Source organism: Mastomys coucha, unplaced genomic scaffold, assembly GCF_008632895.1.
Source record: "Mastomys coucha isolate ucsf_1 unplaced genomic scaffold, UCSF_Mcou_1 pScaffold1, whole genome shotgun sequence".
NCBI lineage: Eukaryota > Metazoa > Chordata > Mammalia > Rodentia > Muridae > Mastomys > Mastomys coucha.
In genome coordinates this window covers 16578403-16596869 of record NW_022196891.1, presented here as the reverse complement: position 1 = coordinate 16596869, position 18467 = coordinate 16578403, and the positions used below count along the sequence as shown (strand labels likewise).

Sequence of the window (18467 nt, the reverse complement as noted above, 5' to 3'; positions counted from 1 at the left end):
CCTCTGTGGTGTCACTGGGGAAAGGGTGTGCGGAGGGAGTGTTGCGAGTTCCGCAACCCTAGAGTGTCAGATCTTGGCACAAGCCCCACCCAGACTCCAGGCGTTTCTTCTGCGCTCCCTTTGGGAACTGGACAGCCACTTCCTCATTTCTGCCACTTAGACCTTCTTGCTGACAAGGCATCCTACACTAAATTCAACTGATTCAAGACTTTTCTATTCCTATAAACAACAGGGAAAAGGCACCCTACCCACAGACACGCACAATCTCAGAAGGCACGAGATAGGAACAGATTATGAAACCGGACAACTCTTATTTTTTTTCCTCTTTTTGAAACAAGGTCTCACATGGCCCAGACTAGCCTTAAACTTACCATGTAGTCAAAAAGGACTAAACTTCTGATCCTCCCGAGTACTGTGATCACAGGTGTCAATAACTTTACACCTCATTTACATAGTCCTAGGGATAGGATGCTGAGCCCCATGCATACTAGGCAGACTTGGACTCTGAACAACAGCTTCAGCAATCTCTCCTTCTAGTGCTCCTGGCAGGCAGCGGCCAACCTCAGGTCCAGTAAAAAATAGCAACCCAGGTTCCTCTAGAGAGTAATCTTAGAGCTGCTTGAAGGGACAGCCAGGTCCCCAAGGTTTGGAGAGAGCTAGGTCCTCCTTCCACTGGAGTCCGGAGCTTCAGAGAAATGAATGCCTGGCTTCCAGAATCCTGGACTGGGAAGAAAGCAGGTGGTGCCATGGAGAGAAAGCCAGTGGGCGGAGAAAAGCCAAGTGGCTGGACCTGGCCAACTGTTCTTGGCCTTAGCTCATTCCTCTAACCCTGAGCTAGCAGTACAAAATGTCACTCACTCACAGGAGGTCTCGACCCGGTTCCACTGGTCAGAAGTTCCAGGGAGGGACCCAACAATGTGTGCTTGCACCAGCCAGGCCTCACTCAGAGTGGGAAAGCAAGAGAAGGCAAGGAGATGTGTCCACACCTCATCTGTCTGGCCCAGGACTGGCTGAGACTGATCAAGGGTTTTTGATCTGGTTCCCCTCATGGCTCCTTCCAGGGAGATATAAATGTAGGCTTTTCAATGCCCATAGGTAAACCAGAGAGCTGCCTGCTGGCCAGAACAAGCTACATGATTTATTCCATCTAATCTATCCCTTAGCATCTTATTTTATCTTAGGCAGGACCCCACCCACCTTCTTCCCCCAGCTGGAGGAAGTAGATAATGCAAGGTGAAACCCTCGCCCTGCCCTCAGACCACACCGTCTGTCCTTTTGGAGGTGGGAGTATTTTAGTACACCCATCTATACCCCCTCCCACCCTCATTTACTTATGCTGCTGGGAAAGGAACCTAGGGCCTTGTGCTTGCTACACTAAACTCTTAGTCACCGTCCTCCCCTCCTCCCTTCTGTCCCTTCTCTTCCTCCCCCTCCTCTTCCTTCCCAACCTTCTCCTTTCTCTCTGTAGTTACAGGGTCTCACTTTGTAACCCAGGTGGCTCACATAACCCAGATTGGCCTCTAACTCAAGGCAATCCTTCTGCATCAGCCCTTTCACATGCTGGGATTACAGGAGTCTGCCACCACATTTGACCTAGTGTTTGCTGATAGCTCGGGGGCGGGGGGGGGGGGATCAGGAGACAAGGACGTTGTCACATCCTCCTTAAAGGGTAAAACTAAGACAAGTGAGAACCTCAGAAGGTTCTAGTCCACTCACACGTCACAAAAGCTTTGTAACAACCCAGCCAATCACATATTATCTCACTTATTAACCAAGGCTCAGCGATGTTACACTAGCGGTCCAAGGTCACACAGCCGGGGTAGAAGCCAGAATCCCGGAGGAGGGATCCTCCACTTTGCACCCAGGTGCTTCTTCCTGACTCTCGGCCCTTCAGACTTGGACTGGAACCAGATCTCCCAGTCCTCGAGGAATCCGTATCCAGGGGAAGATCGCGAGACGGGTCACCGCGTACCCCTTCTCTGGGACCCAGGGCGCTGCTGAGTCAGCGTAACCTGAGCAGTCCAGTGATCGCGAAGCCCCCGCCCCCCGGCTTGCGCCCCGCCCCGATAGAGGGCCAGCCCCTTGGCCGAGCACAACCGGAGTGCGACAGCAAGGCCAGGCGACAGCGCTGCCTCCCAGAGCGCAGCATGACGGCCATCGGCGCGCAGGTAGCCCAAGGGACCCGCGGGGCGCGGCAGTTTACCATGGGGGAGGACTGGGAACTCTCAGTGACTGAAACCTTGGGTTGGGATGACAACTCTCCAAGGTGCCCAGGTCTTGCTGGGGCACCCTTTCCCCCCCGGAAGGTTCCTCCGAGAGAGGTCCGGGGGTACCTGCCCCCTCAATGCAGCCCTCTCTGCGCAGTCTTCTCGGCCTCTAATGGCGCCCCGAGAGGCCACCAAACTTTTCTTCAGGGTCACCAGTGAGTGACCTATCGGTTAGGCTTTTTCTCGGGGGTCCTTGGGGAATCTTTAAAAACTGGGCGTCTAGAGTGGCAGACTGACAGGGTGGACTTGGAAAATGCCAGGCTTGGTTTATGTAACGGACGGAGGACGTTGCTCGCGAAGCCAGAACTTTCTGGGAGCGCGACTGCAAAGATCATCTTCCTCCGAAACGCGTGTGAGGAGCTAGGTGGAACTAAAGTGGGAGTGGAGTAACTGGGGACTCGACACCCGAGGTAAACGGTTCCCGGGACAGGAGCGGCGGCGCTTCCCCTAAGATCTGGCTTTTTTTTTTTTTTTTTTTTTTTTTTGGAGCAATGCTGAGTGTTTGTGTTGGCTGAGAATCTCCGCATTCCTGCCCGCTTCAAAGGGCGGTCGGAAGTGTCCACTACCCCGCGGGCCAGCTTCCTGCTCACCCAGGCATCCCGGTGGCTGGCTATGCTCCAGGCTGTCCCACTGTCCGTGGACACTTACCCTGAGAAGTACAGAGGTCAGTTGACTCTGTCTTCAGGTGCTCAGGCCTTGATAATTTTAGGCAGTGTTCCACCCATTAATCGTCATTACTTTTATCTTTCTCAGCACTGCTTGAGACTGAGGGGATCTGTTATTTGTTGCTCAGGATGCCCTCAGACTTCTAGGCTCAATTCACCCTCCTTCCTTGGCCTCCCAGTAGCTGGCATTATAGGACTAGGCCACCTCTACAGCTCTATCCATTTTACAGAGAGATGACTAAGGTTCGAAAGTAACCTGGCCATAGTGAGTAGCCAAGTGAAGGGATGTAGACAAATTCAGGCCTTCCTGACTCTGAACCTCACTCACCCTTTTTGGTAACAAGAAGAAAAGAAAAAGCCCCGCAAAGCCACCCCTTAAACTCTTTTATCCAGAACTCAGTCTCTAGGCTGTGGTAGGGACTCTGATCCGGTGACTTATTTTTCGTTGTTCCTGGGCATGTTCCAGACCGTCTCCAGGGAGGAGAAGGCACAGGAAGAATGGAGGAATGAGTCAAGGTGTCGGGGGCGCCCCTAAAGGAGATACTCAAAAACCAGCGTGGGTGTGGGAGAAGCTAAGCTCAGAATCGCAGCCATAGGTAGGAGCGTCCCTTTAGGAGGAGGGGGAGGAGGGAAGAAGGTGAAGGAAAACCAAAGCAAGGAATAGGAAAATATGGGGAAGAGGAAAGAGACGAGGAAAAGACGTGATGGCAGGGGAGGAGGGAGGGGAGGAGGAGTGGAAGGGGAGGAGGGAGAAGAGGGGAGGAGAAGGTAGAGAGGGTGAGGAAGAGGCAGTAAGAGGTAGAGGCGTGGGAGAAGGAGAGAGAGGGAAGAAGAAGCAAAGGAGAGACAGCAAGAGGAGGGGGAGGAGAGAGCAGAAGAAGAGGAGGAAGGAGGAAAGGAGGTATATTTGCCCCAGACTCAGCTGCCTGTCGAAGTGAGGAAGATGAGCTACACGCAACTGTTAGTGCAGGATGCAGAGAACACTCGGCCCTACTCTGAGGGGAGCTTGGCCAATGACTTCATCCCATGACAACCTCAGGTGTCAGGCGCTGTTATCACCCTTCAGTGAAGAGGAGGAGACCGGCTAATAAATGACAGGTTGTGGTAATAAATGACCAAGACCTGTTAGTGCAGGCCTCCCCATTCCAGCTCCTTGAGAGGCTGGGGCAGGAAGATCACGGGTTCAAGGCCTACCTGGGCTAGAGTGAGTGTTCATCAATCTGTCTCACAAGAAAACGTTTAAAAAGTGCATGCGGCTAGGGTGGAGCACTTGCCCAGCACACAAGGGTCTCTACCCAGTAGCAAGATTGAGCACTAGGCCTCGAGCATGCAAGCAGAGGTGGAGCTGAAAGAAACAGGCACAGGCTGCAGAGGAAATTTTACTGGGTTAGGGGTGGTCAGCGCTGGGATGGCGGCCTGACCCAGGCTTGGGCAGAGTGCTCATTGAAGAGTAGTGGATACAGGAGTGTGAGAAATGAGTACACATAATTGGGGTGTTATTGGTCTTAGGGAGCAGAGGCCCATACAACCTGGCATTGGGGTTAGCCTCAAAAGCCTGGCAGAGTCAAAGCAACAGGTCAGAGGGAACCACTCAGGGTCACACAGGTTCAAAGAGGGGATGCTCAGTGTTAGCATAGGAAGTCAAGGCCATTTGAAGGGACTGTCCTAAGGCACAGAGATGAGGCTGATGGGGCAGGACTGGCTGCCCTCTCTCCCTTTTCTGGCCCCTCCACTCAGCACCTGCCACTCAGCTGTGCCACCCCTGCCTCCAGGAGAGGATTCCAGAGTCACTGGCAGTTGGTGGATGTGCCAGCCGGGTGGGGTGAGGCACGCAGGTTCAAGATGAAGATTGCAGTAGACAGGATGATTGCTGGTGAGAGAGACCACTCTCAAGAACCGAGAGCCAGCGGTGGGCCGCACATTTTATCTGTGAGGGCCAGGGGGATGGAGGACCCCGGAGTGCCCTTCCACCTCAGCCTCTGCCTACCTTGTTTTTTGAGACAGTGTTTTTCACTGACCTAGAACTCAGCTAAACTGGCAGACCAGGGATTCCTAGTGACCTGCCTAAATGTCTCCCTGATGCTGAGACTACCAGAACCAATTACACCCAGGTTTATTATTGCTTTTTTTTAAAAATGGGTTCTAGGGATGGAATTCAGGTCTTTGTGTTTGCAAGGCAGATATTTTACTGACTACCCCTTTGATGTCAGGGTCTCTTCCTGGCCTGGAACTCACTAAGTAGATGAGACTGGCTCATCAGTGAGCCCCTCCCCGCTACCTCCCCTTCCTCAGCATGCACCAACAAGCCCCTCCCCCTGGCCCTTTTTCATGGCATCTGGGAATGTAGCTCACGCCCTCAAGCTTAGAAGCACTTTCCAAACTGAGCTACCTTCTGGGTCCCACACGTCTTTATCAACATGAGCCTTTAACCCTTGCAGTTTTACAAGTGGTCAGTGAGTTTTAACGAAGCCTGCTTCAAGTTAAGAGAAGGATATATATGTGACACCAGATCTCTGTCACCTCTGTCTGATCCCAGTGTGGCGTCTTAGCGCCTGGGGACTAAAGTCCAGCCTGAGTCTGGGACAGGCGGGGCTGAGGAAGGGACTGGATGTGCCAGTTTTCCAGACAGTGTGAGGCCTAGGGTCAAAAGGTGTCTGAGCTGGCCTGTGTGTCTTGTGACGTGTTCTCTGCATCCTTGGCTGTCCCATCTTGTGACCATATTAGTCTCTAGGGGTTTTATAACCCTGCCAGGTGCTTTCCCTCAAGGATCGCCAGCTTCCCTGGGCAGAAGAGGAAGCAGGTGCCCACTGGAGAGGTGGCTCCATTGGGAAAGGGCCTGCCTAGCATGGGTGAAACCCTGCTCCCCAACGCTAGCACCAAACCAACAAATGTGTTGGTACTCCACCATCATCCCAGGAGGAGGTAGGGTTGGAAGTTCAACATCATCCTTGGCTACAGAGGGAATCAAGACCAAGCTTTGATATCTAAAACTCCAGCTCAAAATAAAGGGAGAAAAGAAAAGAAGAGGAGAAGAGAGAGACAAAGACAGAAAGAGAGAGGGGGAGGGAGAGGGGGAGGGAGAGGGAAAAGGAGAGGGAGAGGAGAGGGAGAGGGAGAGAGAGAGCATATGTGAACACACATGGAAGCCATAGGTTGATGCCAGTGTGTCTTCATCTACTTAACTGTTTGAGACACATCTCTCACTGAATCTGAAACTCACGGTTCCAACCAGACTGTCTGGTCTACGAGCTCTAGAGATCCACCCCCCAACCCCACCCAGCACTGGAGTTAGAAATATGCGTCACCACCACAGTCTTTTTATGGGGATGCCAGAGACCTGAACTCAGGTCCCGTGCTTGCATGGCAGGCCTTTACTGGCTCACCACCTCCCCAACCCTAACAGTCTGCCAGGAGCCAGGCTCAGTGCCACCTCTTAGAGGTGTGGCCCACATTTGCCTCTGGAAACCTTTGTTTACAGCTGGTGTGTGGTGCTCCCCAAAGTCCCCCTTCCTCACACACCCCACCCCCGCCCTCATTTCCCAGCACCAACCAGTCCGTGTGAGTTATCTGCTTTTCTTACCTCCCCAACAGTGGTGGAATCTGTTTCTGAAGATCCTATGAAGCAAGCCATTTAACTTAGACTGGGCGAGAGGCTCAGTCTACAAGGGACTTCCAATGGAACTTGTGCTTCCCCCATGTTCTCGCTCAAGTGCCTACCAAGTACACTGGCCTAACACCATGACAGGCACTGGGAATACCCAAGTGTCTTGACATGGGGCCTTGCCCCCCTAGGGAGATGCAGTATCCAAGTAAGACAGTCAATAGCATGTTATTCCAGTATACCATCAGAACAGAGCAGAGAGCAACACAGGGAGAGCACCGGGTAGAGAAAAGCAGTGAGGACCCACTGGGCTGGCTGGCTGGGTGGGAAAGGCCTCTTTGACAAGCATGAGAACAGAGGTGGTGTCATTCCTGGGGGGCGGGGGAGAGCTGCCCAGGAGGTTTGAAAGAGGACCCAGGCATGGAACTATATTAATCCAACTGCCGACATGTGTGTGTATGTGTGTGTGTGTGTGTGTGTGTGTGTGTGTGTGTGTGCAAGCGCTCACAAAAGCCTATATGTATGTAGAATTCAGAAGCCAACCATAACTGTTGTTATTTAGACACTATCATTTCTCCCTCTCCCTGTACCTCCCCATCTCCTCCTCCCCTCCCCCCTTCCCTCTCCCTCCATGACTTGGCCTGGAATTCATCAAAGTCCCTAGCTCATCCTAGGCTGGGCTGGATGGCCAGCAAACCTCAGGGATCTGATGAACTGCCTCCCCAGCCCCAGGGTTCCATGCATTTACTATGTAAAGCAAGCACTTTACCAACGAGGCCAGTTCCCCAGCTCCAATCTGGGCTTTGCATTCTGGGTTAAGGGTCCTGAGATGAAGAACAGTAGCAGAGGGAAGACAGGTAGAAAGGAATGCCCCTCCCCAGGGAAGGTGGGTCTAATGGGAAGCTGGGGAGGGTCTCTTCAATGTTTTCCACAGGATCAGAGCAGAAAGCAGGGGCGGAGGAAGTAGGGTGGCATGCTGGTCTTCCCTTGTGTCTCAGATCTTTGCCAACTCACTGCTTCCCATGGTGTCTTCCAGGCCTACAAGCTGCTGGGCCCTAAGAGGCCCCACCGGTCTTTCTTTGAGTCCTTCATCCGGACACTCATCATCGTGTGCACTGCCCTGGCTGTGGTCCTTTCTTCAGTCTCCATCTGCGATGGCCACTGGCTCCTAGTGGAGGACCGTCTCTTCGGGCTGTGGTATTTCTGCACTATCGGCAATCACAGTGAACCGCACTGTCTGAGAGACCTGAGCGAGGCCCATGTGTCCGGGCTGGCTGTAGGCATGGGCCTAGCACGCAGTGTGGCCGCCATGGCTGTGGTGACTGCCATCTTCGGCTTGGAGATGCTCATCGTGTCCCAGGTGTGTGAGGATGTCCGCTCACGGCACAAGTGGGCCATCGGTTCCTACCTCCTCCTGGTCGCCTTCATCCTCTCCTCTGGGGGTCTCCTCACCTTCATCGTCCTCCTCAAGAGTCAGATCACCCTACTGGGCTTCACCCTGATGTTCTGGTGTGAATTCACTTCCTCCTTCCTCTTCTTCCTCAATGCCACCAGCGGCCTTCACATCAACAGCCTCACTCAGCCCCAGGCCCCTCCAGCAGGGACCCTGGCTTACAGAAAGCAGGGTTATGATGGGACTTCTCTGATATAGGACCTCTGGCTGAGATTGAATGGTACGACCAATCACCCTGACGCTGCCTCTTTGGCACTTAGCTCTAGCAGTGCCCTGGGAGTGTCTTCAGCTGACCTCCAGAGCTAAGGCAGAAGAGTGCCTCAGTACCACGGCACAGTGCGCTGGATAGGTTAGCCAAGCTATTAAAATCTCGATTCTAAAGTAAGAAGAATATCCTAAAACGTCTTTCTTGGGTGTTTTCTTCCCTGACTGGAATAGGGTTCGAAAGAGACCACGAGTCAGTTCCAGGCTGGCTGCCCAGCCACATGGGGCTTAGACCTGTTTCGTTGATTGCTCTGGGATGTGGGCTGGAGAAGTCCTGAGACATTTTTAAAAAAAAATTTGTGTGTATATGTATGTGCTGTGTGTGTGCATGTGTGTGTGGTACGAGTGTATAAATGTCTTCCCATGTGTATGGGTTCATGTATGTGTGGATGTATACACAAGTGTGTACATATGGCAGTCTCACGTCGATGTCTGGACTCATCCTCAATTGCTTTTCCACCTTTTTTTTTCTATCTTTTTTTAAAAAGCATATTTATTTATTTAATTATTTATTTTATGTATATGAGTGCCCTCTCTGCATATATATCTACATACCAGAAGAAGGCATCAGATCACACTATAAATGGTTATGGTCGCTGGGGACTGAACTCAAGACAGTGCCCTTAACCACTAAGTCATCTCTCCAGCCCCTGCTTTTCTATTTATTCATTGAGGTAGGGTCTCTCAATCAAACCCAGAGTTCACCCGTAAGGCTAGTCTCATGAACTAGCTTGTTCTAGACATGCCCTGAGTGCCTCCAAAGCCTAGAAATACAGGCGAGTCACCATGCCCATCCAACATTTATGTGGGCTCTAAGGATGCTTGCATGGCAAGTGATTTAACCACAGAGCAACCTCCCAGCCCAGCCTCTGGGACTTTTGAGGTTTCTAAGAACGGCTCAGTCCTCCACCTAAAGGACCAGCCAGTGCCTGGAGCCTTCTCCTGTCAGCTCCAGGGGACTTTGCACACATTATCCCATCTTTATCAGGATCCCCCCCAGAAAGTCTTGTGAACAGTAGCTCTCAATAGATTGACTTAAAGTACCCCCTGCCCCGTCCTTTGTGTGGCCCCACAAGCTCTGAAACTCCCCAGTTTCTAGGATCTAACTGTTCTTTCTCTGGGCTTAGTTTGAAGTCTTCCTTGAACAACTGCCCCGCAAGGGCACAGGTAATTTCTGACAGTTGTCCGTCCCTGAGGCCGGTTTAGACTCAGGACAGTTTGTGAGACTGTCACTTGTGTGGTGCTGGTGGCGTCAGAGTCCATTTCTGATTCTGGAGCACATTTCAAAGAGCAACATGCTTTCGAGGCTGAGCTCCACAGCGGGTGAGGAGACAAACAGATATTGTGTAATAATTAACAGCTTGCAGGGGATAGGTGGAGGTGAGAAGGGTCAAGAACCAGTGGAGATTTCCATACTCACTGAAGAACTGTTCTCTCTCTCTGTCTCTCTGTCTCTGTCTCTGTCTCTGTCTCTCTGTCTCTCTGTCTCTCTGTCTCTCTCTCTCTCTCTCTCTGTCTCTCTCTCGTGTGTTGCATGTGTGTGCATGTGTGCACGTGTATGCAAGTGCACATGTGTGCACCAGTGCATGGAGGTCAGAGGACAACCTTGGGTCTGTGGTTTCTCAAGTGCTTTCTGCTTGTGTGTGGATGTGGGCGCGCACATGCCACGGTACACAGGTGGGGTCTAGAGGTCAATATTCTCATTTGGTCTCCTCCTTCCATCTTGTTCTAGACAAAGTCTCTGCTGCATATGCCAGGCTAGCCAGCTGGTGTGCTCCCAAGGTTTCCCATCTCTCTCTCTCTTCGCCCTGAGGGCACTGGGATTACAGGTGTGGTCACAACTGCATCCATCTTTACGTGGGTGCTGGGAATCCCAGCTGGGGCGGTCAGACAAGTGCAGCAAGTGCTTTTTACCCACTAAGCCGTCTGCCTGGCCCCATTCTGTTTTTCGAGATGGTCTGTCTCAGGTTTAGAATTTCCCAAATGGTCTAGATTGGCTGACCAGTGAGCTCCAGAGTCCTCCAGGTTTCCATATCACCAGAGCTGGGATTGCAAGCATGTGCCACCATGCCTAGCTTAAAAAAAAAAAAAAAAAAAAAAAAAAAAAAAAAAAAAAAAAAAAAAAAGACATTGGCTCTGCAGTTTGAACTCCAGTCCTGCACTTGCAGGACGACTGATCAACCAGCTGAGCTGTCTCCTGAGGCCCCAGATCTGAATTTTTGCTCATTCTGTTGCCTCATTTCCAGTTTTTTTCCCACCCAGAAACAGGTAAAATGTATCCTTTTATGTTCTCTAAGATCCCTTTCCTCATCTTGTCATAAGGATCTCTTCCTAGGCTAGATGTATATATACCTGTGGGTTTTTTTCAGGATTTTTTTTTTTTTGCTGGCAATAAAAACCAGGGACTTATACATGCTAATCAAATACTTGACCTCTGAGGACCCATTTTATTTTGAGACAAGATATTGCCCAGGCTGGTCTCTATTTTGTGAGTCCTACCGCCTCAGCCTCCCCAAGTAACATCTAATGAGATTTTTGTACATGTACATATCCATATTCATGCATGTATACATATGTCTATGTGAGGGCAAACATGCATTGGAACTCGAAAATCAACCCTAGGTTTCATTCTCCAGACTGTGTAGCGTGTTTCTGAGGCAGTGTCCCTCACTGGCCTAGAACTCACCAAGAGTGCTTTCCTGGATGAGCAGTGAGCCCCAGGGACCTCCCAACCCTGCCTTACCCAGTCCTGGGATTGTAGGCCTGTACAGCCATGCCAGGCTTTTCCCTGCGTTCCAGGGACTGAGCTCCTATTCTTAATCACTTTACCCACTGAGCCATCTTTCTAGCCCCTTCTACGATGGTTTTAAAGATCTTTATTGTACTTATCACCGTGTATGTGTGCACAGGTATGTACATATCATGGGCACATGTAGGGGTTGGAGAACAACTCTCTGGATCTGATTCTTTTTTCCCCCCGCCTTTACATGGTTTCCAGGGAGCCAGCTGAAGTCACCCTGCTTGCTCCGCCAGTCCTTTTTACTGGCCGAGCCACCTCTCTAGCCCCGTTTTTAGGCATCTTTATTTCAGAGAGTCTCCCAAAGCTGAAGCTGGACCACACCAACACAGACCTTGGAGGTCCCCACAACTGGTTTTATTTTTATTTTTATTCTTTTCACTGTGGTAAAGATCACTCACATCCAAGGCCTGGGGAACCTAGGCAGGCACTCTCCAACTGAGCCTCATTGCCACCTCCACCTGAGGAGTTTATGCGGGCTGTCTGGTTTTACCCAAATCAGAGCTCATCAACCATAGTTGATGGGCTCAGCTGGGTCAGTGTGGGTCTCAGCCTGGGAAGGGGGCCCGACGCAGCTTGCGATATGCAAACGGGAGACCATTTTCTGTCTGGGTTTCCCTGTTGGGTTTTATTTCGGAAGAAGATTCAGACGTTTTTGTCATCGTTCATCCTCTCATGGAGTCAAGGAGTGCAAACACTCGGGCATGGAGAGCCAGAGTTATGGAAGCTTAAAGCTCAGGGAGGCGGACCTTTGTCCTTCCCTGTTTGAGAGTTGGGAAATCACCACCTGCCTCGAAGCCCAGATATTTAAAGTAAAAAGACTGTGAACCAGGGCTCCATGGCGATGTCGCTCAGCTCCCAGAGTGCTTGCCTGTTACGAACAAAGCCATGAGTCTGATTCCCAGGATCACATAATCCAGGTGTGGCGGTGCACACCTGTAATTCTAGCACCTAGAAAGTGAAGGCAGGAGAATTGTAAGTTCAAGGCTATCTCCAGCTACCTAGGGAATAGCAGACCAGCCTGGGCTACTGGAGATGCTGTTTCAAAGCAACAAGACTTCTATATCCATGTTGAGTAGTTTGGCCATGCCTTGAGCCTTCAAGGAGCTGTCTCCCACCCATTGAGAGAGAGAGCACAGTTTTCTTCCCATGGAGTCCTCCTACCATATCAGGGTTATATAATGAAAGGGGGGAGAGGAGTCAGATACCCTATGGCTTTATCAGTTTAATTCAGCCTTTGTCCTGAAGGCTTGGTGAGAGAGCTATAGGACAGACAAGATCTGTCTGAGGCCAAGGGTCTTGATTCCTCATATTTTCTGAGCTTCTAAGCTTGTCCTTAAAAGTGAGCTGGGATTTAGAGGCAGGGAAGTGCCCTCCTTCTGCAGGGAGGAGTTGGAAAGTGATCCTCAACACATTCCCTCTTCCAGGTAGCAAAAGACTGACACAGAGACTAAGTTCTTTCTGGATGTCATTTTATTTACCAGCCCCTTCCAGAGCTGCTGAATTTCTCTTCTTAGAAGAACAAGAAAGGCCAAATCGCAGGCCTGCTTCCTGCTCCGTGATGACCTCGTCTCCTCTCCCTTGATCTCTGAGGAAGCTCAGACCTCAGGGACAGGCCTTGTCCAGCCACTCGAGCACAAAATGGCTGTCTGGCAGATGTCTGTCCTACGAAACATCCAAGCCTTTGTCCACTGGCGGCTTGCTGCAGCCTCAGATGACAGTGGCCCCAGGGATGCTCTGGCTCTGCTCAGAGGTACCAGCCTTGGAGCTGTGGGCAGGGCCGTTGGTGGCATTGCTGAAGGAGTTGCTGAGGGCCACAGGGCGCAGCGGGAACTCTTGGAGGTGCCACTGGCGCCATTTTTTCTGAACTTCCAGCTGCACCTGCCCAAGACCGCCATCAGCTGCAGCAATTGCTTGGGAGGGAAGCCCAGGCCTGTGGTTGATCCTGTTCTGCTGTGTCCCCTTGCCTAAAGGCCTCTGAATGGCCATTTCCCCGTCCCCTGTGTAGAGGGTACTGAAGGCCCCTGTAACCTGAGCACTTGTATCGGTCTTTAATTTTTTTTTAATTATGTTTTACTTTATTTTTTTAGAGACAGGAGAGAGGGGGAAAGAGAGTAAGCGAGCAAGAGAACAAATGCATGCTGTGGTATTCTTGTGAGGTCAGATGGCAACTGGAGTTTCTCCTTCTACCACATCGGTTCTGGGAATTGAACTTGGTTGTCCAGTCTTAGGGCAACTGCTCTCACCCACTGAAACATCCTGCCTGATCTAACACTGCCCTCAGAAAAGGGGAGAGATTTATTTGTTCCACAAACGGCAGTGTCAACCTGCTTGAATATTCCCATCAACCCCCCCCACCCTTCCCCCCCAGCTCAGAGTCTTTCTGGATCTGAGGATTTTCTCTGCAGACCCGTCCTTGATGGTCCCCAATAGAACACTCGAGCCAGCCTCTGAATTCAGGTGTGATGTTTGAATTTTTTGGGAATATCTGAGGTCATTCCCGTTCAAGTCTGTGAACCAGACAGATTGGCCAGTAGCCACAGAGACACTTGGCTTGTGTGTAGTAACTTACTTAGCCAGGGTCAATGACTGGAGCTTCATATCCCGAAACTGAAGCCTCCGTGCAAGGCTGGAGTGGTTCTAAGTGACCCACGTTACCCGTGGGAAGACCGCGCTCCAGATGGGAAGTGACCAGGTCACACACAAAGCAAGCATCAGAGCTGCCAGGAGCTTGGGCTCTGGCGGGTGGGGGAAGGGGAGCTGGGCTCATCTGGGTTTGCTGGACTTGCCCACAGATAAGAAGCACCCAGAGAGAGCTTGGTAAGGACCACTCCACCAACCTCAGCCCAGAATCTTGTTCTGCCGCCTCTACCCTGGGGATATTGCCCAGGGTGTGATTGGACGTACCCCCCGGGTGGCTCCGCCAAGCAAGCAGACCTGTAGGGAACCCTTCCCACCCCTCTCCACTGCTGGAGCTTCTGTATTGGAATCCGTGGTTCCCCAGGACACTTACCTCACCATTGAGGAAGCAGTAAAGGACGGCTACCACCAGCCCCTGCCGGAAGGAACTGGGTTAGCTCATATGCTAGGTTGCTGGACTTAGCTCGTACCTCCCACCAGCCCTGCCTGAGTGTGCCTCAAGAGCTCGAGAGAGCGTGCATATCTGTGAGCACACTCACAGATACGTGTAAACATTCTCCCTCTCCCTCTCTTCTCTCTTTCTCCTCTTTCTCCCCCTCTCTCTCTGTCTTTCTCTCTGTCTCTCCCTCTCCTCTCTCTCCCTCTCTCTCTCTGTCTCTCTCTCTCCTCTCTCCTCTCCCTCTCTCCCTCTCCTCTCCCTCTCTCTCTCTCTCTTTCTCTCTGTCTCTCCCTCTCTCTCCTCTCCCTCTCTCTCTCTCCTCTCTCTCCCTCTCTCTGTCTTTCTCTCTGTCTCTCCCTCTCTCTCCTCTCCCTCTCTCTCTCTCTCCTCTCCCTCTCTCCCTCTCCTCTCTCTCCCTCTCTCTCTCTCTCTTTCTCTCTGTCTCTCCCTCTCTCTCCTCTCCCTCTCTCTCCTCTCTCTCCCTCTCTCTGTCTTTCTCTCTGTCTCTCCCTCTCCTCTCTCTCCCTCTCTCTGTCTCTCTCTCTCCTCTCCCTCTCTCCCTCTCCTCTCTCTCCCTCTCTCTCTCTCTTTCTCTCTGTCTCTCCCTCTCTCTCCTCTCCCTCTCTCTCTCCTCTCTCTCCCTCTCTCTGTCTTTCTCTCTGTCTCTCCCTCTCTCTCCTCTCCCTCTCTCTCTCTCTCCTCTCCCTCTCTCTCTGTCTTTCTCTCTGTCTCTCTCCTCTCTCTCTCTCTCCTCTTTCTCCCTCTCTCTCTCTGTCTTTCTGTCTCTCCCTCTCTCTCCTCTCCCTCTCTCTCTCCTCTCTCTCCCTCTCTCCTCTCCCTCTCTCTCTCTCCTCTCTCCTCTCTCTCTATCTCTGTCTTTCTCTCTCCTCTCTCTCCCTCTCTCTCTGTCTTTCTCTCTGTCTCTCTCTCTCCTCTCTGTCTCTCTCTCTCCTCTCTGTCTCTCTCTCTCTCTCTCTCTCTCTCTCTCTCTCTCTCTCTCTCTCTCTCTCACACACACACACACACACACACACACACACACACTTTAGCCTTGGAGAATTCCCTACTTTGGGGCCCCACAGTGCCCTGATGTGCCTGTCTTGTTGAACACAAACCAGGAATCGTCTTCACCTACTGACCCCAAGGCCTGACCTCTAACATTTGTCAGAGGTGATAAGGGAAGACCTTCTGATTAAAGGGCTAAAGGGACGACTCAGATCCCCTGAATGGTAGAGATGGCCATCTTGGATAGTAGAGGAGGAGGCCCTGAACATCTCATTGTGAGGGGCACAGTCACCCTTTGGGAGATCCTGGGCTCATGAAACAGATGACCAATTCTTCCTGAGAATCGGGTGTGGTAAGAGCAAAGCATATGCAAATGCAGGTGTTAGCAATCAGGGCAGCTCTGTGCAGGTGTTAGCAATCAGGGGCAGCTCTGTGGTCCGGGCTCTGTGTCTCCTGATTTGGAGGGGTCGAGTCTTTCTGGACCTTCTCTCAGTGCTCCTGATCTCCCTGATGCTGTTCCGAGGGTGTTAGCATGCATCTGGGCCAGGATAGAGATGTCTACAATGTCTGCAGAGGCATGGGTGATGTGTGATGGTTGATGCTGTCAACTTGACAGGGGCTGGGATCACCTAGGAGGAAAACCTCTGACCAACCCCCCAACCCCCAGAGGATTTTTTAGATTAGGTTAATCAAGGTGGGAAGATGTTCCCCAAATGCAGGTGGCACTATTGCAACCAGTGGAGGGGGCGTGGGAGCTGAGCACCGACCAGCATTCATCTCTTTCCCGCATCCCGACAGAGAGTACAAATACAGTGCCAGCAGCTACCTCGGGTCATGCTGCCATGGTTTCTCCACCATCATGGACTGCACCCTAGAACTCTGAGGTGTAATGCCTTCCTTTTCTTAGCTCTCTCTTGCCAGGGTGTTTCTTGGAATCAATCCAATCCAAATAACTAATCCAAGGAGAGCCTGTTCCCTTAGAGGACACCTCACCATCCTGTCTTCCTCACAGGCCTGACCTCCATCTCCCTGAATAATCTCCCTCACCCCGAGGCTTTCATACACAGCTTAAAACTTTGGCTGGCCAGGCACCTCTTCCCTAGTCCCCTGAGGGACTGCTGTTAGTTACTCACCCAGTTGAAGGACCCCAGATGGCAATGAACCTGCCCCTCCAGAGTGGACTTAATACGTACAAGTACTCAAGAATACTGGCTTTGTATATGTGGTGTGTGTGTGTGTGTGTGTGTGTGTGTGTGTGTGTGCACGCATGTGTGTATGAGTATACATGTATTGACTGATGAAGGCCTAAAGCCAAGTCGAAGCCAGTCATTATCCTCAACTTGGTCTCCCCCTGCTTTTCTGAGACGGGATTTCTCATTGGCTTCCTGAGTGGGCTAGGCATGCTGGCTAAAGAGCTCCATGGATGTAACTGTGTCCGTCCCCTCAGTACCTGGGTTACTGGCACCCCACCTCAGCGTTTTACATGAATGCAGTGACTCTAGCTTAGGGCCTCATGCCCGAGCAGAGATCTTTACCCACTGAGCAATCTCCTCAGGCTTGTTTTGAAAGGGGTGGGACTTGAACCAATGGCCTCAGATATGCTAAGTCCACCATCTACCGTTGAGATACAAAGCTAGAACAATATCGGTGAGATTGTTGTTGTTGTAGTTGTAGGTGTGTGCTTTTTCTTAAAGATGTATTTTTATTTATGTGCAGTTATGTATATTAGTGTGTATGTATAGTCAGGTCAGGTGCCTGTGGAGGCCGAAAGAGAGCAATGGATTCCCTGGAGCTGTTACAGGAGATTGTGAGCCACCTGATAGAGGCACTGAGAATCAAACTCAGGTCCTTGTAAGAACAGCAAGAACTCTTGCACCAAGCCATCTCTCCAGCCATGGGCCACATTGGTTTGTTTGTTTGTTTGTTTGTTTTATTTGGCTTTGTTTTTTGTTTTTTGGGTTTTTTTTGTTGTTGTTGTTTTTTAGACAGGATCTTGCTACATGGTCTAGGATGATTGGTGAATGCAGGTTCATTCTGTTCTTTGGTATGTGGTAGAAACTTTGATATGTTTATACATGAATACACATATGTATATGCGGGTACATATTCATATCTCCTGTACTTGTTTATATAATAAAAATGCACATACACTTTTGGGGACAGGATCTCATTATTCATCTCACAAGCCACTGGCTGGCTTGGAATTTGTAGTATAGCCAAGGCTAGCCTATCTTCATGCCTCTGCCTCCCGAGGGCTGGGACTACATGTGTGGACCACGTGTTTTTAATAAGCTTTTTATTTATAAGAAAGCCCATGGGCTGTTAGAAAAGCATTCTTTTTTCATTGTTTTTCAGTCCCATATTCCCAGTCCTGGGGACAGCAAGTCCCTATGTACATGGAGAGGGAGCTCTGGGCCCCCCAGGCTCTCTGAATGCTCACTACCCCACTTTAGTGGTCAAGCTTGGACGGGACCTGAAATCCCACAGTCCGTGGATGGGTCATAGTGAACCCATCGTTCCACGTGCAACAGGACCAGGGTACTGGCAGGGTCCGGGTAGCTTCCAGAGGAGGGTACAAGGCACAGCCTGGGGTGGGGTCTGAAATGGAGAGAGGTCAAGATCTGACTCGCTGTGTCCCCAGTGAGGCATCTTCCCTGGAGCCCAGAGCAGTGGCAGTAGCCCAGCTCTGCCTGCCCAGAGCAGAATCCAAGGCATGAAGGGAGGCTGCGGCCGGCACTCTGAGGCTGAAGCAGCCCCACTGGGAGGGCTCTGCTAGAGTCTGGCTCTGAGTGGAAATACTAGCAAGGAAAACTTAGTGGGAAAAAGGGTCCTAAAGCCCTAAAGCGTGATTACAAGGCTTCTTGGGCAACGAGCTCACTTTCATTGGTGTATTGGTGTGTGTGTGTGTGTGTGTATTTGCTTTGTGTGTAAGAGAGTGTGTCTGTGTGTCTGTCTGCCAGCCAGCCTGCCTTCCTCATTCTCTCTCTCTCTCTCTCTCTCTCTCTCTCTCTCTCTCTCTCTCTCTCTCTCTCTGTGTGTGTGTGTGTGTAAACTCATGCATACACGGGGTTGTATTTGGGGAAGGAACATAGGGTCTCAAAGCATGCAGGGCAAATGCTCTACTATTGAGCCACATGCCAAATCCATCGGCTTTCATCTAATGGATACTGTGAATTTCAACAAACTGTTCTTGGTTTGGCTTCTGGAAAGCTCCAAACCCAGGCTGACCTCAGACTTGCTATGTAGTAGAGGATGACCTTGACTCCCTCTCCCTCCTCCCCCTCCTCCTCCCCCTCCTCCTCCCCTTCCCTCTCTCCTATCCCTCTCCTTCCCTCC

At 51.2% G+C, this 18467-nt stretch overlaps 2 protein-coding genes across 3 annotated transcripts in view; one reads left to right on the top strand and one right to left on the bottom strand.

Annotated features, from left to right (window-relative positions):
• The first annotated feature begins 1783 nt into the window (after positions 1–1783).
• Positions 1784–8387, top strand: Tmem37 (transmembrane protein 37). The gene is made up of 2 exons (XM_031341011.1): positions 1784–2168; positions 7570–8387. The coding sequence occupies exons 1-2, from the start codon at positions 2148–2150 to the stop codon at positions 8182–8184; spliced, it is 636 nt and encodes a 211-aa protein (XP_031196871.1). The 5' UTR covers positions 1784–2147; the 3' UTR covers positions 8185–8387.
• A 4115-nt stretch (positions 8388–12502) lies between these two features.
• Sctr (secretin receptor) overlaps positions 12503–18467 on the bottom strand; it is a 62408-nt gene continuing 56443 nt past the window's right edge. For both annotated transcript variants that reach the window (XM_031380695.1, XM_031380705.1), the window contains 2 exons: positions 14061–14102; positions 12503–12928 (listed from right to left, as the gene is read on the bottom strand). In XM_031380695.1, the coding sequence (XP_031236555.1) occupies positions 12758–12928; positions 14061–14102 (213 nt within the window). In that variant the 3' untranslated portion in view covers positions 12503–12757. The remainder of the gene's footprint in view (positions 12929–14060; positions 14103–18467) is intronic.